The sequence below is a fragment of the Pygoscelis adeliae genome, unplaced genomic scaffold (assembly GCF_000699105.1).
Source record: "Pygoscelis adeliae isolate BGI_AS28 unplaced genomic scaffold, ASM69910v1 Scaffold34, whole genome shotgun sequence".
NCBI classification, from domain to species: domain Eukaryota; kingdom Metazoa; phylum Chordata; class Aves; order Sphenisciformes; family Spheniscidae; genus Pygoscelis; species Pygoscelis adeliae.
Window position 1 is genome coordinate 4,852,664 of NW_008824658.1, and position 25,374 is coordinate 4,878,037.

Consider the following 25,374-nt stretch of genomic DNA (forward strand, 5'->3'; position numbering starts at 1 on the left):
TTTATCCTTCCACAGTTTGTTTGCCAAGTTTAACATGCATGAGAGTAACGTTATTTTTTGCAAGACTTCTGATTTTCCACATTTAATTTTACAGCTAGAGCTAGATTGTTGGTTTGGTAGGTTTTTTTGTTATTTGACTTCTACTAGGGGGGTGGTTTTGAACATATTCTAAAAACATTTTGATGACTAAACTAGAACCCCAAATTTATAAACTACATTGCTGCTTCAAGAAAGCAAGTAATGTCAGACTTTTGGACCTGATTTTGAACTCCTTTTAGTTACCGTAGGACACCTGTAGTAAGACCTAGTGTTGTGTTCCAACAAGGCTGACCCAGCAAATCAATGAGGCTTTGCTGTTGGGCTCAGTGGAAGAGAATCCCGAACCCCAGGACTGCTTTAAGCTGTGGTGAGCAAAGCCCGTGTCTGTTGTAGAGCTTTCCAGTGAGTACCTTGTACTGGCAAGTGGACTTTCTGGCTTTCTCATTCACTTGGAGTGCAGCCCCCTGAAAAATTTACTGGTATGACATGTCCATCCCCATACTGGTTCGTTGTCCATTAGCCCGGCACATGAGAGGGGCCAGGTGCTAGCTTTTATTTGTAACACAGTACACGTAATTAAAAGCAAAATGAAAAGATGAATGAAAACCTGTTTGTCTCCTGTGAGGGAACGCTCCAAATGAAACTGATTATTTTCTGAGGGGTAGAGAATGCATAGGTGCTGTAGAAATATGTCTAGCACAGGTTATACTTTGCTTTTGATTCCCTGTGAGAAACTGTCTTTAGAGGCAGTAAATGGTTAGTGCAAAAATCTTAAGAAAAGTAGGCTATATCTAACAAATACAAGAATATTCTGTGTCCTATTATGTGTGAGTTAAAAATAAAATTCTTGCCTTGTTTGAGCTGATAAATAATATATTAATGTCTTTGTTCTGATTTACTCCCAAAATAGCACTTTTAGACCAACCTAAATTATTTCAAGCATTCATGTTAAGACTGAAAATGTGGAAAGCTTAAAATGCAAAAAACATTTGCACTGTAGTGATCAAAGAGATTTTATTTAGCATAAAACCAACAAAAAAAAATGCATTATGCTGGCTTATTCCTAGAAATATTTTGAGATCATTGTCCCAGAAATTATTTTCAAAACATGCATTTTCAAAATTATCAAAATAATGTTTATTTTCTTGTGATAAAAAAGGCAAAGATAAAGCTTTCAGTCATGGGATCGGTGGGAGTTGAATGTGTCCTCCCTCCTAAACTCGAGGTGTGTTTTGCATAGGCCAGGAGGCTCCTGGGTGTGACAGGATGTCTGCTGCTACGTGCAGGTTTAGCAGACTGCGATCTGATTGATGGTGGTGGTTGTTAATTATTTAAGTGACATATGGAAGTCTCAAATAATTGCTATTTATTTTGGAAATTTACAAATTAAATATAACAATTATCTGTAAAAACTCTAGTGACTGAATCAGTTAAATGCATCTGCTTAGCCATTTCTACATGCAATTGCTGTTTAAAAAGATAATACTGATTTTTAAAATACTTATCTAAGTTTAAGTCTGATGCTTAACAGAAAAAAAATCTGTTTCGTTACAGTTGTCTTAATTTAGTGCCACACGGTGTTCACAAGCATAACGAACTGAGAATTTTCTTCAGTAGCAATTCTGGACAGTAGTGTTGCAGTTGGATTCCTTCAACTCGTGCATGTTGCTTTTTTCCAAAGCGCGTGAGGGCAGAAAGTGTTTGCCGGTTTGGAGGAGGACCTTCCTTCTATTCAGCATAGCCTCGCTCTCCTTAAACAGCATTTTGAGGGAAGGAAAAATCTGCTAGTCTCTTGGGTAGGGAGGACAGTGTGTTTAGGTGGTTTGGCTGGAGGCCTGAAGACCATGACTCCTGGCTTCTGGTTTTGGCTGATTCAGAGATAACCGTAAATCACCTCTTCTTTCTCTGTTGCCTTCCCCGTTTGCGAAATGGAGATAGTTACACTCTTCGCATGGATGGTAGGAAGGCTTAATGTGTTAAAACATGTTGAGCTTTTCCATTTGAAAAGCAAAAATATTCATGTTAATCGCAGTTATTTGATTTTTCTTGAATCTGTACATGCAGATTTTCAGTGTACTTTCACATTCTGTGTGTTCTTAATACACTACAGTGCAAACACAGGAACCTGAAACCAAAAAACCCGAACAAACAATCGGTATCTTTTGAACCTTCTGTGACATCCTTGAAACCTTTACAGCACGTCTCTTCGGTCTGCAAAACCACTATCTGCTAGATCAGAAAATAATTTACTAGATGCAGGGAAGGAAGAAAATAATCCTGTTCTTAGTATCGTGTCATTCATAAGTGTTTAATGGGAAAAATCTTGGCTCCATGTTTGCAGAAGGGAAAGGGAAGGGTTTTATTTGCAAGAACAGCTCTTCATCCTTCTGACATCCCCAGATTTAATTACTAAAAACACAAACGAGAATGTTGCAAACCTGGGTATTGTTCCGTTTTTAAAAAGTACTGTTATTGCGTTAAATCTTTAGGTAACTGCTGACACGCAGCTAGAAATTCTTAGAGGTCAGGAAATGGCAAAGAACCCTTCAGTTATGCATGTAGAAGTGTATTAGTGCTGCACTAATTAAGTATTAAAATCTAGTTAATATGTAAATGATTGCACATCCTACAAGTGACATCCCGATGGAAACGTGGTATTCTGCACATTAACTAGTTTGTTTTTCCTGAGACAATTCTGGAGTAGATAGAGGCAGAGTTGTAAGACCTCAAGCCTAAGCGTTAGGATTTGGACTTTCAGAGAGACCTCAGCTTGTTGTCTGCAACAAGCGGCTTCAGTTTTCTGTATGAAACTCATACCAGAAAAACTTCCAAGACTTTAAAGGTAATTTTGTCTGAAATAAAAAATGCAAGGCTTGGCTCGGAAAATACTCATGGATGTGCTAAGTGCCATCTGCATTTTATCTAACTAACATTTAATTGAAATGTTACCTGAAGTTATGTCCGTTCTTTGTTGCACATGTATATGCAAGTTGTGCCTATTTATTTTTTTTAAGTGGCCCTTTAGGGGATCACTTCTTCTGTCTAATACATGCTTCATACTATTGGGTGGCAAAATTGAGCAATTACTCATTGGAGGATTTAATTCCGTGGGAAAACATCTGATTTTTTTTTTAATTGTTTTTGGCAATCAGATAGCTAACAGTGCACTGAACAGTAAATGCAAAATTTAGCAAAGTAATACTTAGCTGCCGACATATGCGCTCAGTGATGGGCAGCTTTTTAAGCATTTTGTTGTTGCTGTTAAATTGAAACTCTAGTTACCAGCTGGTTGCTACGTAAATCCCGTATATGAGTAGGTGCAGAGATAGAGTAAAGGTCTGAAACCAAACTGCAGCCAATAGGTCTGGGGCAAAAACTTGTAGAACACAGAATTAGGGATCAAAGAGAGTCACCTATAAAATGAACAGAATATGCTTAGGAACATACTAAAATCTCCACAAAACAGTCTTTTGGTGTGTGCATGTGTTTTGTTGTTGTTTTTTTATTTCAAAATTCATAAAGTTCCTTTAACATTTTGGTTTGGTTTGATTTGACTTTTTTTTTTTTAAACAGCAGTTGCTTGTAGTCAAACTCAAGACTCAAACTCAAGTATGAATAACTCGCCACGTGTGAAGTATTAAAGGATTCTAAGCTATTTGGAAAGCAAGCTTTCTTAGATTTTATTACAAATTCCTGAACAGACCCGTACTTAAAACAGGGCTGAATTACACTCATTTTTAGCCAAAATCACCCTATTTTGAAGGAACATAGTTTACTCAAGCAACATATGCAAATTATACGAAATTGCAGGCTTTTAAAAAGAGAAAGAAGGTCGATTCATATAATCACATGAATGAAATGGAAGTAATTTTTTCCTAAAACTTAAATATATGGATGTTGGCCTCCTTAAATGACCCATTCACTTGTATTGGTTACATGAATTGGCTCATATTCCCTATTAATAAACTCACATACACAAGGAGAAGATTTGAAGAGTGAAGTTTACAGAACGTGGATTTACAAACCAAGAGGCAAAATTAAGTTATTGGTGAGATTAATTGCCATGCCTGAATGCGTATGTTATGCTTCATAGGTTGAACCCAGCGGGCTTTGGATTCAAAGGAAAGCCTGGCTTAACTGCAGCTGGCTTCAGGACTTGCACAAATGAATGAGAACTTTCTCTTTCATAGTCGCTTTCCATATTGCCTAATCAGCTACTGAAACGATCGTTTTAAATGCGTCTTGTAGATATAAGCGTAATTTACGATGTAGATAATGTCTTTCCCCATATGAAAGAGTCTGGAAAATTTTTTGCACTTTTAAGTGTTGGCGGTAGTAAACTTGGCGCGTGTGAAATGGGACCTCCCACCATTGGCTGCGAAGCAGTGTTACAAACCCCTGGTTATAAGCTTCCTCACATACCTGTCAGCGTACGCTGCGGTTTCGACTTTTGCCAAGTTTGGCATTCGCATCAAATTGCCTCAAATTACGGAGTTGTTTCTGTGGTGTGGGTCACCTACTACGATGAGACACCCGAACTGTCAGTAGTAAGCAAATTGTGCTATCCCTTTACACCTCTAAGCACTTGCAAAAAAACCAGCCTCGCTAGTATGGCATGGCAGGATCAGTTTGTTACCATTGCTGGTCTTTTCATCGACTTCTTATTTTATATGCTGGTTTGTAAGTCTTGCTCAAAACGTGTTGCTAGAAAATCAAACAACTTGCAGCTATTGCTAGTCTTCAAGTTGATTTCAGTTAAAACAAATCATTTAAATTCTTTTCCATAATGATCATATGTGACTGTTAGCTATTTTGGGGGGTTTCTTATTTGGATACTTTGAGAACTAAAATACTTTTTTGAAATCTGCACTTCCTCATATTCATTAATCCTTTTTATTCTTTTAAGAGCACGTAGTGCGGATGTGAGGTTAATCTCTAGATATCTGTGCTGAGTTCCTCACCTTACTGTATGCCCATGAGAAACCCTTCTGATTTTGTAATCATGCAGACAGCAGTTGAGAAGCGTGCTTTAAATACACGGGTGTTAATGAGAGGAGTTAATGGGCATTAGTGGGTGGGGTTAAAACCTCTATTTTCGTAAATGACAAAAGGAAGTAAAGCAAATAAAATAAAAACTAGAAGCAATAAGCACGTAATAGTGCCTGCTTACAGCACTTCACCAGCCGTTCACAAAGGCAGCGGGACTGTGCAAATGAAAACCGAAGTGCCTGCAATACAGAATATGGTGACCGCTAATAAGGACGGAGAAAGAAACGTGTCCCCTGGTTAGGATGGAGGAGTCGCTGGAGACAAGCGTGTGCTTTCTCAAAGATATGCTTATGTTTGCTGGCTTAAAGAAGGAGGAGCAGCATCTTTCATGCGGTTTCAGTGCTGAACGGTCACAGGATGTTCCTGTAATTGATGCTTAAGAAATGAGAAACAAATACCCTCGTACTATGCCAAAATAAGAACCCCACATAGCGGTCAGCATAAAGCCAGAACGGAGCTTGTTAGTAGGTCCGTTCATGTCCTCCCAGTGTGAACAATGTTTGAGTCTTGTGTTTGAATTTTTTTTGGATAATAACCCTCCTTTATGACCTGCCTTTTATTTTGCATATTTGTTTGCAGTGATGCTATCTCCATCTGTGTTGCAAAGCTCACTTTTCTGCAGCTTCTCTGTGATTTCCCAGCTGTCCTGTTATTTCCCACCTCATGCTTTTCTTTTCAGCTGAACCTTATTCACAGTGAAATCAGTAATTTAGCCGGCTTCGAGGTGGAGGCCATTATCAATCCTACCAATGCTGACATTGACCTTAAAGATGACCTAGGTAAATGGGGCATGGGTTGACACAACTAACGGTCACATGGAAATTATGGAACCCAGAATTTACTCTCTAGGGCTTCATACATTTAATGAGAGCAGAAATTCAAATCTTGCAGGTTCTGTTTTGTTGAAGAACTATATTCAAAATACTTGTCCACCAAATCTGAATACTTGCAGCTATTGCTAGTCTTCAAGTTGATTTCAGTTAAAACAAAGCATTTAAATTCTTTTCCATAATGATCATATGTGACTGTTAGCTATTTTGGGGGGTTTCTTATTTGGATACTTTGAGGACTAAAATACTTTTTTGTCAGGTTGTTTTCAAAATAAGCAGTTTCTCCATTCTAACTGCAATCTCGGGTTTTTTTCTGATACTCAGAGTAGGCAAAAAATTTTTAAAGAGGAATGATTAAATAATTAACTGTCCCTCAATCTTTCCTGCCTTGATTTCATGTTTAATTCAGTCAAATAATTTGTTTCCACTATGCTTCAATTACTCCCTGTCACTTCCACATTCAGCTGAAAACAAATACTGGTATTATACCAACAATGAACCTGTAGATGCTGTCGTAGACGGTGTGTTGCTTTCAGAGCTTCTATCTTGCTCCAGATTGGAAAACAAAAAATTTAAAAAAATAAAAAAATCCTTCTTCAACAGGAGTCTGTTCGTCAGAAAAGTAAAAGAAAAATTAACTTTCATGCATTAGGTACTGCATTCCCTTCTTATTTGATTACAGCTGCTGCTGTCTTTTTTTTAAACTTCCTTAATGGAATACAACCCGTAATTCTTCTACTACGGCATTTCCTATGGGAATGTACACAAGTAATTTAACAAGAAAAAGATTTAAGAAGGCTAATTTTTAAATCCGCCTTTCTCAGAAATAGGTGTATTTTTACAAGCGTCTCAGCCATTCCAACACACAATTAGAAAACATGCCTTACCTTTAAAATGTAAGATCGATCATTTATATTTTTTAAAGCAAATTCAGTACAACCCTGTCTGCAAATACATGGTTTCCTCCATATGAAGGAGACTGTCATTTTTAGGAACAAAATGAAGATTAGTGCCTGTCAGCTTATTGATGCTGACAAAATGGAGAAACTAGTTATTTTGTTTGGCTTGATGATCCTGAATTTCTTTTTTTAAACAGATTCCATATTTTAGTGTCATGCTCTGTGGGGAACTGGTTGTTCTAGGTTTCTGCAAAGTGAAATGGGGTATTAGCTGATTTTAAAACTTTGGAAATTATCTCATGTGATTGCTCTGACTTGTCATTTTAACATTTATTTGATCATGTCATACTCAATATTCCTCCTCCTGTTCCCTACACCCCTTTCTCTACACACACCTGCACACACAACTCAGCATACTCCTTTGGCGCAAGGTTTGGAGATGTAAAGGTAGGAAAATATGGACGTTGGTACATGTGTAAATGTAGAGCCTGTGCTGGGTCTCTGTCCAACGTGGTTGATATACATCTGTTTACCTGTTGTAGTTGCAAGTTGTACAGGCTGACATTGCCACGATCGACAGTGATGCTGTCGTTCACCCGACAAACTCTGACTTCTACACCGGTGGTGAAGTAGGTAATGGAAAGTTCAGTGCTGCGGAGTTTGTATGTGTGTGCATGGTCAATCAGCAGCCACAAGCTTGTTGTAGCTATGCAGATTTGCATTCATTTCTCACTTCCAGCAGTCCTGACTGATAATAAAAAGAAATTAATAATTGCAAACTCAGTAGGCATTTCCGATTTTTATCACCAAATCAGACTTTGAGAAGTAACAATAGAACGCACCGCCAAAATTTGAGGTGCAGGAACAGTACGTTCAATGCAGGCACGTGACCAAAGAAAAAGAACTACCGCATTGTTTGTTTGACATGTTAAATGCCCGTTTTGAATACGGTTTGAGTCTTGATCTTTAGATTTCTAACCAGTTCCAGTACCCCCTCTCCATGCCAAGTTTCAGATGTTCACATCTGACACGCTGGATCTAGCCCATCTGTATTTTCTGAACTCTTCAGATTGGTTAGTTTTTCCATGTTTTACCTTACGGACTGATTACCTTTGTAGCCCTGCTCAACGGTCCTCACGCCCACAAGCACACGGCTAGTGACGTTACATACGTTTTTCAGGCAGTCGGTCATCTAAACTACACCGATGGGAGAAGGCATGATAGAAAACGTGACAGACGTCTTAAGGGTTGCTCAGGGGACACGAATTATCTCAGTAACACCCCTCTCTGCGTACAGTATTTTGAAGGATTTCGTAAAAAGGTAGCGGTACTTTAAACTGCACTGCCTTGGTAATTTGAGGAGGCAAATCGGAATTTGGGCTGAATGCAGAAGTTACTGGTGAGGGTGATGACCCACCACGCTTAAAAACAAAGTCACGTGGTCCCAGCCTCTCATCTTAACCGCGTCATCGCTATGCGAATGGTCTCCCTCCACGCCCGAGGCCCTGTTTCAGTGCTGGCTCGGAGGGACGCGCGTCCTGCTGCAGAGCTGGCGTGCCCCACGCCACCTGCTTTTTGTGAAGGGGCTACTTGCCGAGTAACGCGGAGGCGAACGTAGCTCTGTATAGCCTGTTGGAGCAGGAACAGCTGTGACTTGGCTGGCTAAACATTATGCAGAGACATTAAAATAAAAGTGTCATAATACCCTGTAGCTGAAGAATACGCTTCTGAAGTCTGTCAGACTCATTTAGCTAATGTGCTTGTCTCCTGTCCTTTGACAAAGAAATGCTTTGCTACCCTACAAAGAAAATTGTCTCTCGAAGCTGCACTGCTCATTCCTTAGCGTAGGTTCCTGCTGCCTCTGACTGCTGTAAGAAAGAATAGAAGTGCACAAATGCTTAGCTTCCAATGATTAACTTTTACCCATCTAAATTTTTTTTTTTTTAAATTTTTGTTGTTTTTTTCCCTAACAATTTAAATGTACTGGGGGCTTATCCTGAGAATTTTAGAGCCTAAATTTCTGCTAACGCTGTTTTCAACACTGATACCAATGCCTGCTGGGAAAGCATGAGATAATGATCTTATTCTCATGGGAGTGACACATATTTATGCCTGTGAGCAAATAAGCTACTAACCTTGAAGCTGTGAAGCAAGACTTCCATCAAGAAACTTGCTAATGTAGTGGAAAATGGTTAAATACAGTATGTCCTTTCCCAGATGAAGTTGATTTACAACATAGTTCTGAAATATAATTTCAATATAAACCCTATTAACCAGAAGAAGAACGTAATTGAGGAGTAAATGCAGAAAACCTCACTGATTCATACCAAATACTACTTTTGCTCTTCTTTGTACCAGATCTGCAAGAAGAGAGCTCAGTGGAATAAACTGACGGGGTTGTTCATTGCTTTTAATTACAAATTAATTCCCAGAAGAAGGGAAAAAGCTGATCCTTCTGGATTGAATTAAACCAAACCAGGCTAAATTCCATTAAATGTACAACAGCTTTGCAATGGCAAAGAAATGACCTACTTAATAGATCTTTTCTGTTCCTAGGTTCTGCACAAGGCTTAATTATGTTTCCCCTTGAAACAAGAGAAATTAAGGATTACGAATGTCGTGGGTTTTAGGACTGATCCGAGTTCATGGACTCAAGGGGAACATAACTGGAGTATATACAAATATAAATAGGAATGATACGGAAGTACATACAACAAGAATATAACTAGAATGGAAGACTGTTTCTTTCCCTCCCCATCCCTTCTCTGTCAGAGAGGTTTTGTAAGACCCTGCTGTCAGCCAGGTCCGCTAGACTGGCTCAGCCAAGGGCGCTGCGTGTCCTGCTGGCTGGCCTGTCGCCGCCTCTGAAGGGCGGCGCGTTTCCAAGCCCCTCGCTTCTGGGGCGGGTCTCCTTTCCCAGCGCGCTCTCCTGAGGCACCTCGCTGCTGCGAAGAAAGCCGGGACCGTCTTTTCTAAGAGATTTGTAAGATGTTGCCTTCCACTCAGTTGCACAGGGATAGGTAACTGAGTGTCAGAAACTTCTTAGTGAGGAGTTTGAATAAACTTAAGACCAAAGTATTTATATAAAAAAGCTTAAATGAGCACAAAGAGCAAATTCCACTCTGACCTACACAGTCTGCCCTTGCAATCCAGCTTTTGGCAAACACCCACTGTGAATTGGTTATGAAAAAAGCAAAAGAGAAGGCATACATTTTTTTAATTGTCCTCGGCTTTTGTACCCCAAAAGCGGTAAACTGCCAATAGCAAAATAGAGGCAGGGTCACAGAGTCAGTTTTTGAATGAACACACAAATGCATTGTTTTCAACTTTTAGCCTTCGTTTTGGAAGAAATTTAGCAATGGTGTCAAAACCGAAGCATCTTGCAGTCCTCTTAGTTCTTAGAGTGAGCTTACTATTCAGTAAACTGAATCTTGGAGGAGGGGCTCTGCTTCCTCGAGCATACAGTATGTGCACTTCCATCAGAAAATGCATTTTTTCTTTCTTCATCAGTGGAAGGAAGGGGTTTCACCAAATAAATGTCTAGATCTTTAGAGATCCTAGTTCTGAATTTTTGGAAATCAGTTTTTGAAGTAATATCTCAAATCGGAGCCTTTATGATATCACTGCTTTTTACTTATCTATCTTTATAATTAATGTGCACAGTGCAAAATTATGTGGGATGCTTATGTAGTTAGGAAAATGCTTTCTTGGGCTGTTTTTTTTAATATTAATATTTAAAACTAGAGCTGCAAAATAAGATCTAAACCATTTAGTGATGGACTGCCTTTGTAAACAGCATACCTTTTGGTTGCCCTGAAACACTGCACAGCTCTTCTCCTCCCAGAATGACTTTGTCCAGCTCCTTAGCTGTAGTTAGAGAAGTTCATTGGAGGAATGTGTTCCTTAGAGATTCTCCTTATTTCTGAGGCTCTTCCTCTTGGTTAAAGGTGGCTCAACAAGCTGGGCAGTTACCAAGTAAAGCAGCCCGCTGCACTCACGAGACTGTTTCATTCCTGGTGCCACCTGTTGGGGTCAGGGACCAAGATCAGGTGAGTTTCAAATTCTTATTGTGGCAAATGGCTCTTTAAAACAATTTGTAAGAGAGAGGGGAAATGAACCTTAGGGGAAGGAATGATGACCCTTCAACCACTCTTGAGCTAGGGCATTCTTCTGGAACATTTCACACTGACAGATGCTCGTGATAAGGAAGGAGGTAGGGATGTCATGTCAGATGTTTTGACTTTAAAAGCGGAGTCTGAGAATGTTAGCAAGGGATACCGATGCGAGGTTTTTGGGTTGTTAGGGTTGTCTTTTTTGGTTTTTTCTTTTTGTTGTTGTTGTTGTTGTTTTTAATGACTAGCTAATTCTGAAGTCCCAAAAGGTTTAGATCTTACTTTGCAGTCCCCAAAAAACGTTTGGGCAGAAAACTCTAGAGTGATGTAATAAAAAATAATGATGAGTCATATGTCTGCTGTGGAAACCTGGGATCAGAGGAGTAAAATAACAATTCTCTGTTCAGGGAGCACTTTGGAAAAGAAAGGCGGCAAGGAGTTTGTGGAAGCTGTCATTGAGCTTCGCAAAAAGAACGGGCCGTTGGACATAGCCGGAGGTGAGGCTCTGCGCTTCGGAAACCTGCAGACAAAAGGCGGCGGGCGCTGGCTTCGCTGTCTGCGGCAGTCTTCATGGCGGTCTGTCAGCCAGCCAGGCTGGTTCTGGCACACCCCTTGGGCTCACGCTGTCTGCAGGCAGCTTCTATGGGTTACGTGACATTTGTATTCTCCAAAGTTAAAATACACACGTTGCATCTTAAGTAACCTTTACCAAAGCATCTGGGAAATGGTGCAGGGATGTCATATTACAAGTAACATCCGTCTATTCACAGGTACACGCGTGCACAATGAATGTTGGTTATTAAGGGCACAGTTCAGAAAAGCAATTAATTAGAAGCTTATTTTTCAGAACAGTTGAGTCCCGCTCTGTTAAACATCTGCTTTGCTGAAGTGCCGCTGACTTTCACTGAACTTAAGCACGTGCTTAAAGTTAAGCATCTGCTCGGGTACTTTGTTTAATCAGTGCCAAAATCATCACTATAAAAGCTTATGACTTTTTGATGCCTAGTTATCAAAATTTATGTAATATCTGAGAAAAATCTACTATATGAGTAATAAAGTTTGGTAATGACGATATATAATTTTACACCATCTGTGAAATTGCTGATACATGTTGTTCATATAGAAGGCTGATTCTGCCATCTGTGTTTATGCTATAAAAATAAATATAGTGGGTGCAGTTTTGTAAACGAATTCTGACTGAAGCTGAAGGGGAGATGTAAGACTTCAGCTCTGACAGGAAAAATTACAACTGTTTACTTCTGGTGCTTAATACTTTTTTCCTTCCCTTTTTAAAATTTTTAACAAGTTCTGCTTGGAATTCTTGTTCTGCAAAAATATGTAGAATCATTTACTCACTACTTTTTTTTTTTGCTTACTTCTGTACAGTATTCTTTATCAGCCCAGACCAAACTGCTCACAAATAGGTTGCAAGTTGGAGAGAAAAGATTATTTTTTTTCTCAGCCATCGGTGCATCCCTCAGATCTGAGGGCTGCTTGGCAGTCTTACCCCGTGGGGAGCTCTACGCTACGCAGGCAGAAACTGGCTGTTAGGGACTTGTTGGAGGACTCTAGAGAAGAATTGGTACACATCAATTTCTCAATCATACGGATATCCAGTTTTCAGATTTCTCGATTATATGGGTATCCCTTTAATCTACCGATAACCAGGACCCTTACCTGGAATATAATTGTAACTAGCACAGAACGTGTCCATGGTTCTCTCTTTCTGTTTCTACAGCAAAAGCATAACTTCCCCTTTCAGAGTAGTTGCATTTGAAGTAAGGGACAACTGCTCTTGGTAATTAACAGTTGTCCTCAACAGAATCCTAATGAGTTAATTAATGATTACCCTAGAAAACACTCCCTGAGAAATATTGAAGTTGGTGATGCGTACCAATACGTTATTGTATTCTTTCGGGATGAAGATCTTATCCACATTTCACATCTGACTAGAGAAATGTCAGCTGCTTTTAATAGATTTTTCTTGGATTTGTGATGTATTCTGAATCTGCCAACGTTTTAGTTGCACATTATGACAAATTAGCATTGCCTAAAACTGACTATTCAACATGTTGAGAATCTACAAACCCGTAAGAACATAAATGCTTGTGCTTCCATTGTCCTTCAAAATGTACTCTTCTGGTTAACCTCCGGTCAGAATGCCATATGGCAAAGTCTATTTTCTCTTCCCTGCAGCAGCTACAGGATAGTATCCATATGTGATGAATGTGCTCCAAGAGTTATGTCTACTATACTTAAATAACAAAATGCCTCATAAACATTCCAGAATGGAGTAGAGGATTTCTGGCCTCTAAGCACCTTTACCAACCTTTTTTTTTTTTTTTTTAAATTATTGGTATTTTTATTATTGTTTTTGAAGACATAAGCTGCCATTTTATACCTACACTTTTGTGGCCACGTGTGATTATATCCCAAAGCGTGCGTGTTAGGGCGCTGACTCTTTATGAAGGTTCAGTGGCTCTTGTGAGATTTCAACTAGCTGTTTTTCTTCCCTCAGCTGGTGATTAGGGTGCTTTTCTTCCCTTTTTTTTCCTTTTTTTTTCTTTTTTTAACAAACCAAAGTTACAAGTTTTTAATTGCAACCACAGACCTGTGGGTTCAGAAATGGCAGCGATCCTCTTATCCTGTTTTCTGGCAGGCAGAGCACAGTCTGTTGTTGCTCTGTGGTGGGAAGTGGTGAACCCAGAATGTGTTCTCCTGCTGAGAGAAGGCCTCTTGTCTGGAGAATCCCTGGCTGTCCCTCGTTTGTCGGCAGGCTGTGCTGCATCCTCTTAGTCCCCACATGTCCGTGATAGTATCGTGGTGATAATACACATTTAGCATGGTAAAAATTCTTCTCCGTTTCTTTGTACGTACAAGGCCTTGCCTGTTGGTATATAAACAGCGTGAATCAAACTTTGAGTCTATAAACGCATCCTCTCCAACCGTCTGCCAAGGACGGATGAAAGAGAGAAACTAAACCCAGCGTTGTTTAAGTGGTCTTGGATGACCAGTACACAAAAAAAACCTCAAGTAAGACCAGGCCCAAAGTCTTGAAATCACACAAAAGGCCTTCTTGACAGTTACTCAGAAACAAAGCTGGAAATGAAGCAAAAATCCCAATTCACCTCTTTTCTAGCCTTCCTTACCAGTTTGCAGAGCACTGATAGCTCTGAACTGATCCAGTTTGGGCTGCAGGGTGAGCAGAAGCTAGCTAAACAAACTGTATTTATCAGGAGTAGCTGAAGGTCACACAAGTCATAATTCTGTGTGACTGTCCAGCATCCTGATGCTCACTGTAGCTCTGCAATAAACTGAACCAAAGCAAGATCACCCCTTGAACAGGTTTACATTCTAACAGATTACTTGCCTTTCTCCTTACAAGTTACACAAGTTTGCACAATCTCCAATATAAATGTGTTTCCTTTGATGTCAGCCATGAATTCTTGCTCTCTCTAAAATAAGCTCGATTATAGCTATGATTTATAAATTACCACAGCAAAGTGCAGCTGGAAATGGAAAATACAAAGTCTCTGTAATCATGTTGTTATATTTTAAGGCTGTGTGATTTGTAATCTAAAACATTCACAGGGGCTAAAGGAATGTCTGTCAATTGTTTGTTATTTTAATCACATATGCACTCTTTTAATCCTAAGGAGAGGAAAGCAATTATGTTTCACTTTCGGTTCTTACTAGCTGTTGTCAGTGCTGGCCATGGATTGCCTGCAAAATTTGTGATCCACTGTAATAGCCCAGGTTGGGGCTCGGACAAATGTGAGGAGCTGCTGGAAAAGACGGTGAAGAACTGCTTGGCTCTGGCTGATGAAAAGAAGCTGAAATCAATTGCATTTCCTTCAATTGGCAGTGGCAGGTAAGGCTGTTACACAAACCCGATGCCAAATAGGTCACGTTTTCTAAGTGCCATCTCATATGTTCCAGTCCCTTCTCAGGTACAAAACCCAGTGCTACAATGCTGACTTTATTCTTGTTCGTTTCGATCAGTTCCCCGAATGAAATGTTTCTTCTCGGTTCGTTCAAGCTGTGCATGTGTTCTCCTGTTCAACTTGGCAGTCTGGTAGTGATCCCTGCAGAATCATGCAAATAGGTTAAAGAGCATAAAATGAACTTTTTAAGAAGATATTAAAATACTTTTTTCAGACTATCAATTTGTCCATATAAAATGGGGATGTGGAGGAGAACATGAAGAAAAGGGATCTATTACACTTAGTTTTAGTGCATAATTAATTAAGCTTACGGAATACATGTCTTAGGATGGCCAGAAGACAGGGCTTAGCGTTCGTTTAAGCAGCAGACCTGAAGTGCCTCGATTCTCAGGATTTGCAGAGTCACTTCAAACTTTCACCCAAAATCGTAAGCTGAATTCCATGCAGTTTACATCACAGGACTCTTTCAGAAAAAAAAAAAAGCCTTAAAAGCCTTTGCCCAGGTTTTTGAAAGCCAAAGTCTAAAGTTAAGGTCCTTTGGCTTTGTACAGGATGCTCGGTGCCTTTGAAAGTTGGATCACGTTCTTAGAGTCTAAATACGGACTACGCTTTTCGTCTGAGGCTCTTGGGTTTGGGGTGGGGAGGGGGGCTTGGAATACTTGGCCCCTAAGGGTGGCTCAGTGTGAAGACCAAGGGCCAAATCTAGGCTGAATTACACGGTTGTGTATTTAACCCTGAACAACTGCCCCTTTTGAATTTGCCATGAAAGAAGTTGGCTGAGGCACAGCAAGAATATTCTTCCCATTGTGCCGCGTTGCAACACTAGATTAATTCCTGCATAGTCTGTGGGTTAGGGCAGGAAGTGCTGCTTGAGCTTTTGGGTGAATAACAATAAAGAAATAGAAGTTTCACTAGGATAATAAATTTAAGCGACTTGCATCAGACAAAGCTCCAAATAAGGTTAAGTTGCGTGGGTGTCATTTTAAGGAGGTAACATGAGCAAACTTTGTGGAATGATAGAGAAGTATAGCGGAGGGTTCATACTAACCTGTTGAATTAGCTGTCAGGTTCACAGGCTAGTCAGCACAACGAGAAGCTGTGAATTGCTTTTTAGGAGAGACTGTATTCCTCCGTGGACTGCAGAGCGACGATGGAATTGGTTGTGTAGGTGCCTAAAGCGAGACTCTGCAAAGTGCCTTCCACAGAGCCCTTTCTCTTCTGGATAGCTCCCAGCAAAGAGCCATTCCCCACCCGTGTTGCGAAGTAGTCGATTGGTGCTGGAAGGTGGTGAAACCCTGAATAATCATGAGATTCACATTCTGTTACGAAATCTGGTTACTGACAGGCAAGATCTGTGGCTAAGTTCTCGGCTTGGCATAGACACGTCATTTTCACTCAAGCCAGCTGAAGCGGTGCTTTTAAAAGATGGAGAGGAATCAACAGGCCTTGAGAAATGTATGAGGTTGTGTATTTTCCCTTTTTTCTCTTAATTAGAGATATTAAAGCATAAATTAATTTTGGAGAGAACGTAATATATTCTGACAATACTCTTTACTTATTTTTATGAAGTCAGAAGCATTTAAAAAAAAAAAGTAAAGCTTTTAAAGACAACAAATGCCAAAGACACCACATGTGTCTAGCTATTCTAGTACAGACATCTGTCAAGCAGACATCACCCAATAAACCCACATAAACAGTTTCATTCTCTTTTATAGTTGAGGAATGGGATTACATGAGGGCAGTTCAAATAAATCACGGCGGGAAATAAAATCGCATACTTGTAGCATTCAGTGGGCCAGATGCTCAGCTACAGCCAACTTGTGGAAGGCACAAGTTGGGTGCTGTGCGGGGGTAGCCTGGAGTTCAGTCTGGTACGGCCAGCAGGAGAACAGGGAAAGGAAAGTTAGGGATTGAACATAAAATCGTCCTCGGAGTAGGGATTTCATTCTGAGGCTCTGACTCTGATCTGAATTGACACTAGCTTGGTTAAAGTCTCAAACCGCCTTGTCACAAGAATTTAACTCAGAGCAGTAGATCGACGCAAGAGGCTTCTGTTCCTTGCAGCCCACACATGGCCATTGGGTCAGCACCTTTCTTCTGATTTTTCTCCTCTGTCTCTTTCCTTTCTTTGGGGAGAGCGGTCCCAAACAATTTCTTTTAATCGGCTTCCCTTTGTGCGTGCCTCCCTTTGACCAGGCTGCTCTCCTTTGATTTGCCCTGTTGTGACCGCCTTGCTGGAACGCTACTGGAGGGGAAGTCGTACGACTTCAGAGTCCCCTGTGAGCAATTCAGAAACGGCGTGTACCCTGATTTTGATGCTGGCCTGCGTGACAATTCCTGCTCAGGAGCAAAATTCCTCAAAGATCTGTTCAGTCTGTGCCAGGATGCAGCATTCATAAGTAACTAACAGGTGGTGAGAAGTGGAGGCATGCTGAGTCTGTGTCTTTTTCTGTATGTAAGGTGACAGTAGGAAGTAGCTCCCATGTCAAAACTATGCTCTCAGTTGATTAACTTGTCACACAGCTGATTCTCCCTCACCAGCTCATTTGACTTTGGAAGAGTACAAGGTTTTTTTCACAAGGCTTTTTCCTTTTTTTTTTCTTCTTCAGTAAAAGAAAAAATTGGGCATTTTCAGAAAAGAAAGAAACAGCATGAGCTATTTCGTGTCATCATTTCTGAAATATCCCAAGCATTATCTTCGGGCAGCGTGTATGATACGACATTACAGGCAGCGCTGCCACAGAATTGCTCTCGGAGTATATTTTGTGGGAAGGTAACGTGCAGTAAGCGGGCCATGACACCGGCCGTTGCCTTTCTCGTTTTGCGTCTTGCAGCTTGGCATGAGAGGGAGAGTACAACAGCGTGTTGCTATCGGAGTTTGGTGCTTCAGCGAGCAAATGCTAAGTGATGTTGCACCTGGTAGTGCCAGAGGTGAATTTAGCCCAGCTTCTTCGAATTGCTGAGGAAGCTCCTGAGAAACTCAGCCACATCTGTGTAATCTGTAAATTATTAGTAGTGTTAATAGTGCACACTTTATAACAGGGAGTATTGACCATTGTGTATCTGTAAGTGCGTGTCCGGCAACCAGGTGATGTTCAACGGGCTCTTTCGAATTCTGTTTGGGTCCCACTCGTAACAGAGTGATCATGGGCCATCACCTTCAGACCGATTCCCGCAGCGCACTTCACTGCGGCCCGGGGAGCGCTCAGACCTTGGCTAGGGCGAAACCACAGCCCGGGTGGGTAGCAGTACTTCATGAGTAATACCGCAGCAAAGCTTAGGCCACATGCGCAGTAGTTACCAGGTGTGATTTCAGGAGTTTGCCATGACCTGTAAAACTCTCAGTTCAGGTCATGGCTTTGTTCAGTCCGTTCTACTTGTGCTTGACCTGTTTTAAGATTAGATGAAACTTTCAGACAAGGGCTGCTAGATAAAAACATGAAAAAGCTTGTAAGAAGGGTTCCCAGATCAGGCACTGAGCTTTGAAATTCAGTCGTGCACAGTTTTGTCATCTGAGAAAGCAGCAAGGTTGGTTCTGTTCTGTCTGTGGCTTCTCCAGAAGAAGGAGGCGGGAGCCTCTTCCTTAGGCATTACTAGAGGAGTAGAAAGGCCTCTGGTTTTCAAATCTCTCCGGCTGATACCAAGCAGATGCCTTTCAAGATGTTTTTCTTAGGACTGCACTTACATTGAATCAGCCTGTAACTAAAAAGGATGTAAGGAGCGTTGGAAGTGTTGCTGAGGTTGGCTTAGAAAAGCCTTCAAGTCCCTTAAGTCTGTCCTCAGCCCTGACACAGCTACTTTGGCTTCCCAAGCCCGGTGAAGTTAGACTGACCCCGTCTGGACGAGGCCCCCTGTGGCCCAGGAGAGCAGACTTGCTCACCTTCACTCAGCCCGCTTCACTTTTTCTGCCACGTTTGAAATGGTGAGGGTGTCGCCAGCGTTGTTTCTCACTACCAGACTACTAGAACTCATTCTCTCTTCCTTGTCAGCCTGCAGCAAGGCTGTACAAGTAACTTTTAAAATTTTGTGCTGTGTTATTAACCGTTAATAGTGGTAAAACCGTTTTGTACTTTGTGTCTTTTCATGCTTCGTTTTCTACATCAAGTTCTCTATCCCTTTTTATTTTTCTTTAATGGTCGGTTTGCTTTCAGGAGGGGTTTGACTCTGCAACTTCTAATGTATATGCTGCTTTCCTGAACGCTTCGGGCTGACTGGCCGTTGGTTTACTTGTCTGTTAAATGAGAATAATTGACCCATCAGATACTGCAAGGTTCAACCCATTAATGTGTGTGGACTCTGCATTTGTATTTTGGGAATGCTTTTCTTCTGTTTGAACATTCTAAGTCTTGCCTAAACAACCGAGTTTGGGGCTCCTAATTCAGACTGTAAACACTGGCTTTGTCGCTTTATTTACCGTGCGGCGGTAGAGAAAGGACGGAGCAGAGAAAGGACGGAGCGTTCCCTGCGAGGTTGTACCATCAAAAGCTTGTTCAGCAAGTCTTGATTTTCTTCCTTTGTTTGTCTCTCCTTCTAGAAACGGCTTCCCAAAGCAAACGGCTGCTCAGCTGATCCTGAAAGCCATCTCCAGCTATTTTGTGTCAACAATGTCCTCTTCAATCAAGACGGTGTACTTCGTGCTCTTTGACAGTGAGAGTATAGGGATATACGTGCAGGAAATGGCCAAACTAGATGCCAACTAAGCCTAGAAAGCTACAGTACCAGCCCCCTCTTCTGCCCATCGGCCTCCCCAAATCCTTAACTCATTGTGAAGCAGAGCACCCCTTATTTTAAATTTTGCTCATCTAGGGGAATAAAGGTGGGGTTTTTGTTGGGTTTTCGTTTTGTTTCGGGGGGTTTTTTTGTTTGTTTTGGTTTTACTTTCTGAAATGTTTTCTGTTGGCACTGATAGTTGGCATTACTGCTGTTAATGCACTGTATACCAGGCATCGTCTGAACTTAGTGTAATCTAGGAGATTTTATAGTTTTATTTTAATGAAGTATGGATTGAAGCAGAAAGCCGTTAGGAGTATGTAGTCTTTTACTTGTGAAAGAAACAGGCCGACCCTATTTTGTAACTGTGTTGTGGTGCTTTATCAATACATCGAGTGGCGTTCCTTTCATTTTTTAAAAGAACAGATGCTATAAACCCGATTTGTGTTTGTTTATTGTCTTAATGATAAATCTGGAAGAAAAAATACAGAAACCCTGTTGTCCTTAATTATATTTACAATTTTGAAATTGTGTGAATTGATTTAGTAAAATGTTTGAACTGTTGCTGTTGGTGTACTTGAATTAATTTTTCCCGTAAGCCTTCATTTTCTAAATTCTGAGCAGTTAGCTGTGAGAGGGATGATAAAACACCAGATCTGAACCAGTGGCCTGGCAGCGTGTTTGGAGGTGCTGGGCCTCTTGCCTGTGCTGGCTGGACGCGTGCGTGCCCAGCGACACTCGCAATCGGATCTTTTTCCAGCGAGCGTTCGGACTTTGCCGTTGGTGCCTCAGATCTTCCCGTTCAGGATCTGACTTAATTGGCTCTTTGGTTTGGGAGGTTGAAGCCTTTTAGATCAAGCAAGGCCTAGGATTTTTTTTTGAACTAGTTCCAGTCATTTAATATCGGACTGTTTGAAGCCATTTTGTATTTTTTTCCAAATATTTATGAGCCTGGTTCGTATTGGTTGCCATATCATTTGCACAGCTGAAATCCATACCAACATAAACCTTTACGGAAGTCACTTGTTTTTGTACTTTGCGAAAGAAGAGGTTACACGTTCAAAAGCTATTGCACATGAACGCTCGCTCTGAAGAGGAAGCTCTTCCTTTGAAGTCTTTAGCCTTCTTTCTAGATAGTAGGCATACGTTTTCCATCTCTGTTGAAAACTTCATTTGCTGATGAAAGAGTCCTTCACATCCACTCTGGATTGATCCAGAGCAATGAGCGGACCAAATCTGACTGACTTTTCCGTGAGCTCAGGAATACCAAATATGAAAAAAGTGTAGCTTAAGCTCCTGCAGGAGTTTGGGGGTTTTTGTGTAGAAGTCCAGATACCTGCAGCTTTCAAGTGGACTGCTGTAGAGGAACAGCAGCAGCAACAACAGAAGATAAAATGCGAAATAACAGTGTTCTCTAAACGCACGCACAAAGTTAAAAAGAGGAAAGGGTGAGTTAATTTTGTGCCTCAAATGCGTAAGGTGTTTGACCATACTATGGGCTCAAACTTAAAATTTTTAACTGGCCAGAATGCGTCTGGTACCGTTCCGCGAAGACAGCCGTTCAAGTGGCAATAAATGAAGTAAGGTGCAGTTCTCCAGTATTTAATTGTGAAGCGTGTGTTACTGCAGTTGCATTGAGCCTCAAAGAAAACTGAAACTGCACTTCCCACAAATTTCACTAGGTGTCACTAAAAGGATTGAAAAGTAGGAAAAAGCACGGCTGAGCAGGTACCTGAGGAAACACTTGGTGTGAGAAGGGCCCTCATTTTTTCAGCAGAGAAGGGGATTTTTAACACAGAAGGAACGTGCACATCAAAATGAGTGTACAGATTACAGCTTCTTGGTCTCTGCACTGTAGAATTTACTGTGTAAAGTCTCACTTTTTTAAAGTCTCAAAATTTTAATGTCAGCAACAGAAAAAAAAAAAAGGGGTTGTCTACCAGTATTTTCAAAGAAGTACAGCCTCCAGTGGCATTTAATAAATCTGTCTTTTACACCGTTACACCATTCCGGGAGGGCCAACTTTTGTCTTTCAACTAGAAAATCCCAAAGCAAACTGCGTTGTAATTCAAATCACATGGACTTGCTTCTTCTGGCCTCACATCTCATCTGCTTATTCAGCTGCTGGCTCCATAAATAGCTCCGCTGGTTTCACTGGGATTGCTTGTGATGTGCCATTTGCTTTGTTTGGATTCAGTTCCTTTTGCAAAAAAAAAAAAAGAAAAAAAGAAAAAGGGCTGCGAACATCTCCCACCTGATGAGAGTCTGAGCTCTCAGCACCATGTCCCAGCGTGACCAAAAACAGTTACCAAGGATTTTTTACATTGCCTTGAACAAGGGAAATGCTCTGCTTCCCACGGCGAGCAGGGCCACAGCCCGAGAGCTTTCAGAAAGTCTCTCTTCTCATTCTAACTCATCGCTGCGGACCATGTTTTGCTCCTGTGTAAAGTCATTTGCAGCGTTGAAGCTGGTCTGGCATCACTGTCTTCTCCTTCCGTACAAATGCCAGAGCATCCTCCTCTTTCTTACTCATTCAAAAGCCGGTAAAGCCTCGGTGCGTTCAGAGAATACCGCGATTCTGTTGCTTTGACCCAGCCTGTTCCGCAGGTGACCTCGAACCACTGCACAGCTGGTCCCCGCCGCACTGGTAGCGAGGTGAGTCTGCCCGGAGGAGGAGCGAGCCCGGTCCCTGACATGGCCCTGCCTCTCAGTCCGCGTTCGCCCACGTTTCCCGCAGCCTGAAGAATGCTGCTCTGAGGTCCTGGAATCCAGCCGGCTCTGCCAAGACAGCCGGAGATCCCAGAACAAGCTTGAACTCGGCCGCGTGGGGCAGCCCGAGTAGATTATGGCATGTACTGGAGAACCTAAAAAGTAACATATCGGGTTACAGGCGTAACAGGAAAAACAGGAGAAGAAATTCCTGTTAACTTGTGCGCTGCGGCCAGGACAACGCTGCTTTGGGAATCTCCCCAGCATTTTGCTTGTAACTGAATGTGCAAGCTCCATTTGCAAAAAAATTAATTAATCACACTTTGGGAAGGCCACGTGTGGAAAGTCTGGGTGAAAGTGCCTTTACAGCTTGTTCTCTTATTGGCAAGTCCATTATGGGTCTTATCTGAAAACAACGGTTAAAACAGACAGTCTCTCTTTAACTGTTTCAATACTCTAAAAGGTTAAAAGCATTTTGTGGCCAGTAGCATTTTCAATTCGCTGTTTCAAATCCTGCTCTCCGCTAATATTCTGCTTATAGTCCCCTGTCTTTTTCCACAGTAGAAAAGAAAATTCATTGTAATACTGTCCTTAGGGTGCATCAAATTGTGTAACTTTAGAAGCTCCCTCTGATTTTATGGCCGATCATCCTCCCGAAGCTTTTCTCATTCTAAGTTGTCAGCCTGTGTGATTTGTTGAGCTGGTATAATTACCCTTCCCCATTCACGGTCAGGTTGCCAGGCTGGGTTATAGCCGCAGTTAGCTGTGGACAGAAGTGTTACCCTGCCCCAGAGCGGAACTAAGCAAAAACTGTAAGTTTGGGGTTATTTCCCGTCCCCGTCCCCCCCCTGACGAGGAAGAGTTCGTAACCATGCTGTAGCTCACCTGCCTCTTTGAATCCTTGTTTCCTGAAGTCCATTTGTTTTAATCCTGAAAAATAGGAACAATGAATAACAACATTTGTATAACCTTTACTTTGCTAAAACAATCTGGGAAGGGCAGATTATTTGCTAACAATAACGCGGATGTGTCTTCTGGATGATTAGGGCTCTGATGGACAGGTTAGACTTCCAGTCTCATGTTACATTCCACTGAAGTCAGCCCTCCGTACTTCACAATTCATTTACGATTCGGTAACAAATCCTGCTGCCTTGCCTTCAGCTCCTTTCTGGCTATCAACTTTTGGGAAATTTGGACGCAGCGTTTTGGCAAATTCAGAGGTACACCACCCCGCAACCGAGACTGGGGCACCAGTAAAAGTAAGGTGGCCGAGCGAGGACAAACCCCTGACGGGAGGTACAGAAATACGGTTAAGGCTTTCCCCGCTCCGATCCCTGTTTGCAGCCTGGGGACCCCATTGCCCCCCGCCTCCGGACAAGCAGGCAAGCAACGGGCAGGATGGCACCGCAGTCCTCGCGTTTGGCTCAGAGGTCTAAGGTCTTCCGCTGTACGTTTTGTCATCAGTATTCAAACTTCTAGGATAATTAAGAACAAATAATTGTTCTAATTGTTTAAGACCGTCTGCCCCCCCGTCCCTGCCCTGAAGGTGGTGGCCATCTTTACACCTTACTGTTACAACTGTGCTCTGAAACTCGTCCCCTGGGTAAAGCAAGCCCTGCTGGCAAGGTTACACTGGAAGAAGTCCCATTTTCTGGCCATTAGGACATGCCAATATTTTACAGCACTTTACAAAGAGAGGTCTGACATCTGGTGAGAATGGTGGGTTTCCTCGTAATGCTTCATTTAGCTGGTTATTTCCAGATTATGTTGGATTTCCATTTGCTACATGTACATTTTCAAAGAAATGCCTGCAGCTAGCATCTTTAAGTGGCATTATAACCTCAAACGTCAGCTACAAGACACACACGATGTTACTTTCCGAGCCCACATTCAGTTGCTCCCTCACTGTTTTTCCCCAGGTATTGATCATTCTTCCCGCAGACTAGATTAATTAGCACTCCGATCATCTATTGAATGATCTCTCTTCTCTGCCTCAAATTGAGCGGGCATCGCGTAGGCTCCCTCTTAACTATCACACTGCAGAAATACGATGTGCGGCACGGTAATGAATGCACTGATGGGGCAGCGGCAGAACATCTGTTCTCCAGAGATTTGTCATGAACAAATGCTTCCATGTACAAGATTTCATCATAATTATAAAATGTCATTAAAGGGCTCATTAGGAGCAGCATCAACATAATTATAAGCATAATATGAAAATATAAAAAGCGAGGTATTAATAGCTAGATAGGAGAGCTTGTGATCTTTCAGCCTCCGAACGTACTAAGGAAGAGTCACTAAAATGGCTATGTATTTGTACGAGTGCGAGGAAGACTGGAATCAGGCTCATTAGGTGTGAGCAAAGCACTTTTAGAAATGCTTTTTATTGGTTAAACCACGACATTCAGTAAGAAGGGGAGTCGGGAACCTTTCTATTTGTAAAAATCTCCAAAAACATCCATCCAATAATCTAAGAGATTAAGAATTCAGACAAAGTACCCCAAAAGGGAAGATAACACAACACAGACAAAAGGTAGGTACCACAGACAGGCTAAAACAGCGTTAGCCAAACAGGCAAAAGTTTGCAGAAAAATAAGGCTCTGATTTTCCAGCATTCATTAACACCAAGTTTTTGTGAGTTCCCTTCCCCTTGATCCTAGCTAAAATTGGGTTTTCTAGCCTGAAAAATAACACTGACAGGAGCTGCAGGTGCCCGGGTACTTGAAGATCAGGTCTGTAGCCTGTGGTAAGTAGTCACCTACTCTGCTCTACGATGGTTTCACAGAGGACAGTAATACCTAAAGTTGCAACAGCGACTCAGAGGCAGCAGCGTAATTGACAGGCCTGAAGAGTGCAGGTAAGTAGAAGGACTGTATTTATATCCCTGGCGTGAAACCCAATGGGAACCGGGCTATCGCACGCTGGCTAAAGTGCTTGAAAATTGCCCCCGATTCCTTTTTGTGTCAAGTTCTTCAGAGATTTAGTTCATTCCTCCGTAGAATTCTACTTAATGCCTCCACAACTCATGTTTAACCATTATCACTAGCGACCCGCTCGTAAATGCTTCTTCCTTGTCAGATTC

At 41.6% G+C, this 25,374-nt stretch overlaps 1 protein-coding gene across 6 annotated transcripts in view; it reads left to right on the forward strand.

Annotated features, from left to right (window-relative positions):
* LOC103915778 (core histone macro-H2A.1) overlaps positions 1-20,147 on the forward strand; it is a 39,142-nt gene extending 18,995 nt beyond the window's left edge. For 3 of the 6 annotated variants that reach the window (XM_009322703.1, XM_009322704.1, XM_009322707.1), the window contains exons 5-8: positions 5,768-5,867; positions 11,337-11,426; positions 14,626-14,800; positions 19,408-20,147. In XM_009322703.1, coding sequence (XP_009320978.1) covers positions 5,768-5,867; positions 11,337-11,426; positions 14,626-14,800; positions 19,408-19,573 — 531 coding nt within the window. In that variant the 3' untranslated portion in view covers positions 19,574-20,147. Of the gene's footprint in view, positions 1-5,767; positions 5,868-7,359; positions 7,451-11,336; positions 11,427-14,625; positions 14,801-19,407 lie in introns of those variants that run through there. The other 3 variants (XM_009322705.1, XM_009322706.1, XM_009322708.1) reach the window with 2 other exon arrangements.
* Positions 20,148-25,374: the final 5,227 nt, after the last annotated feature.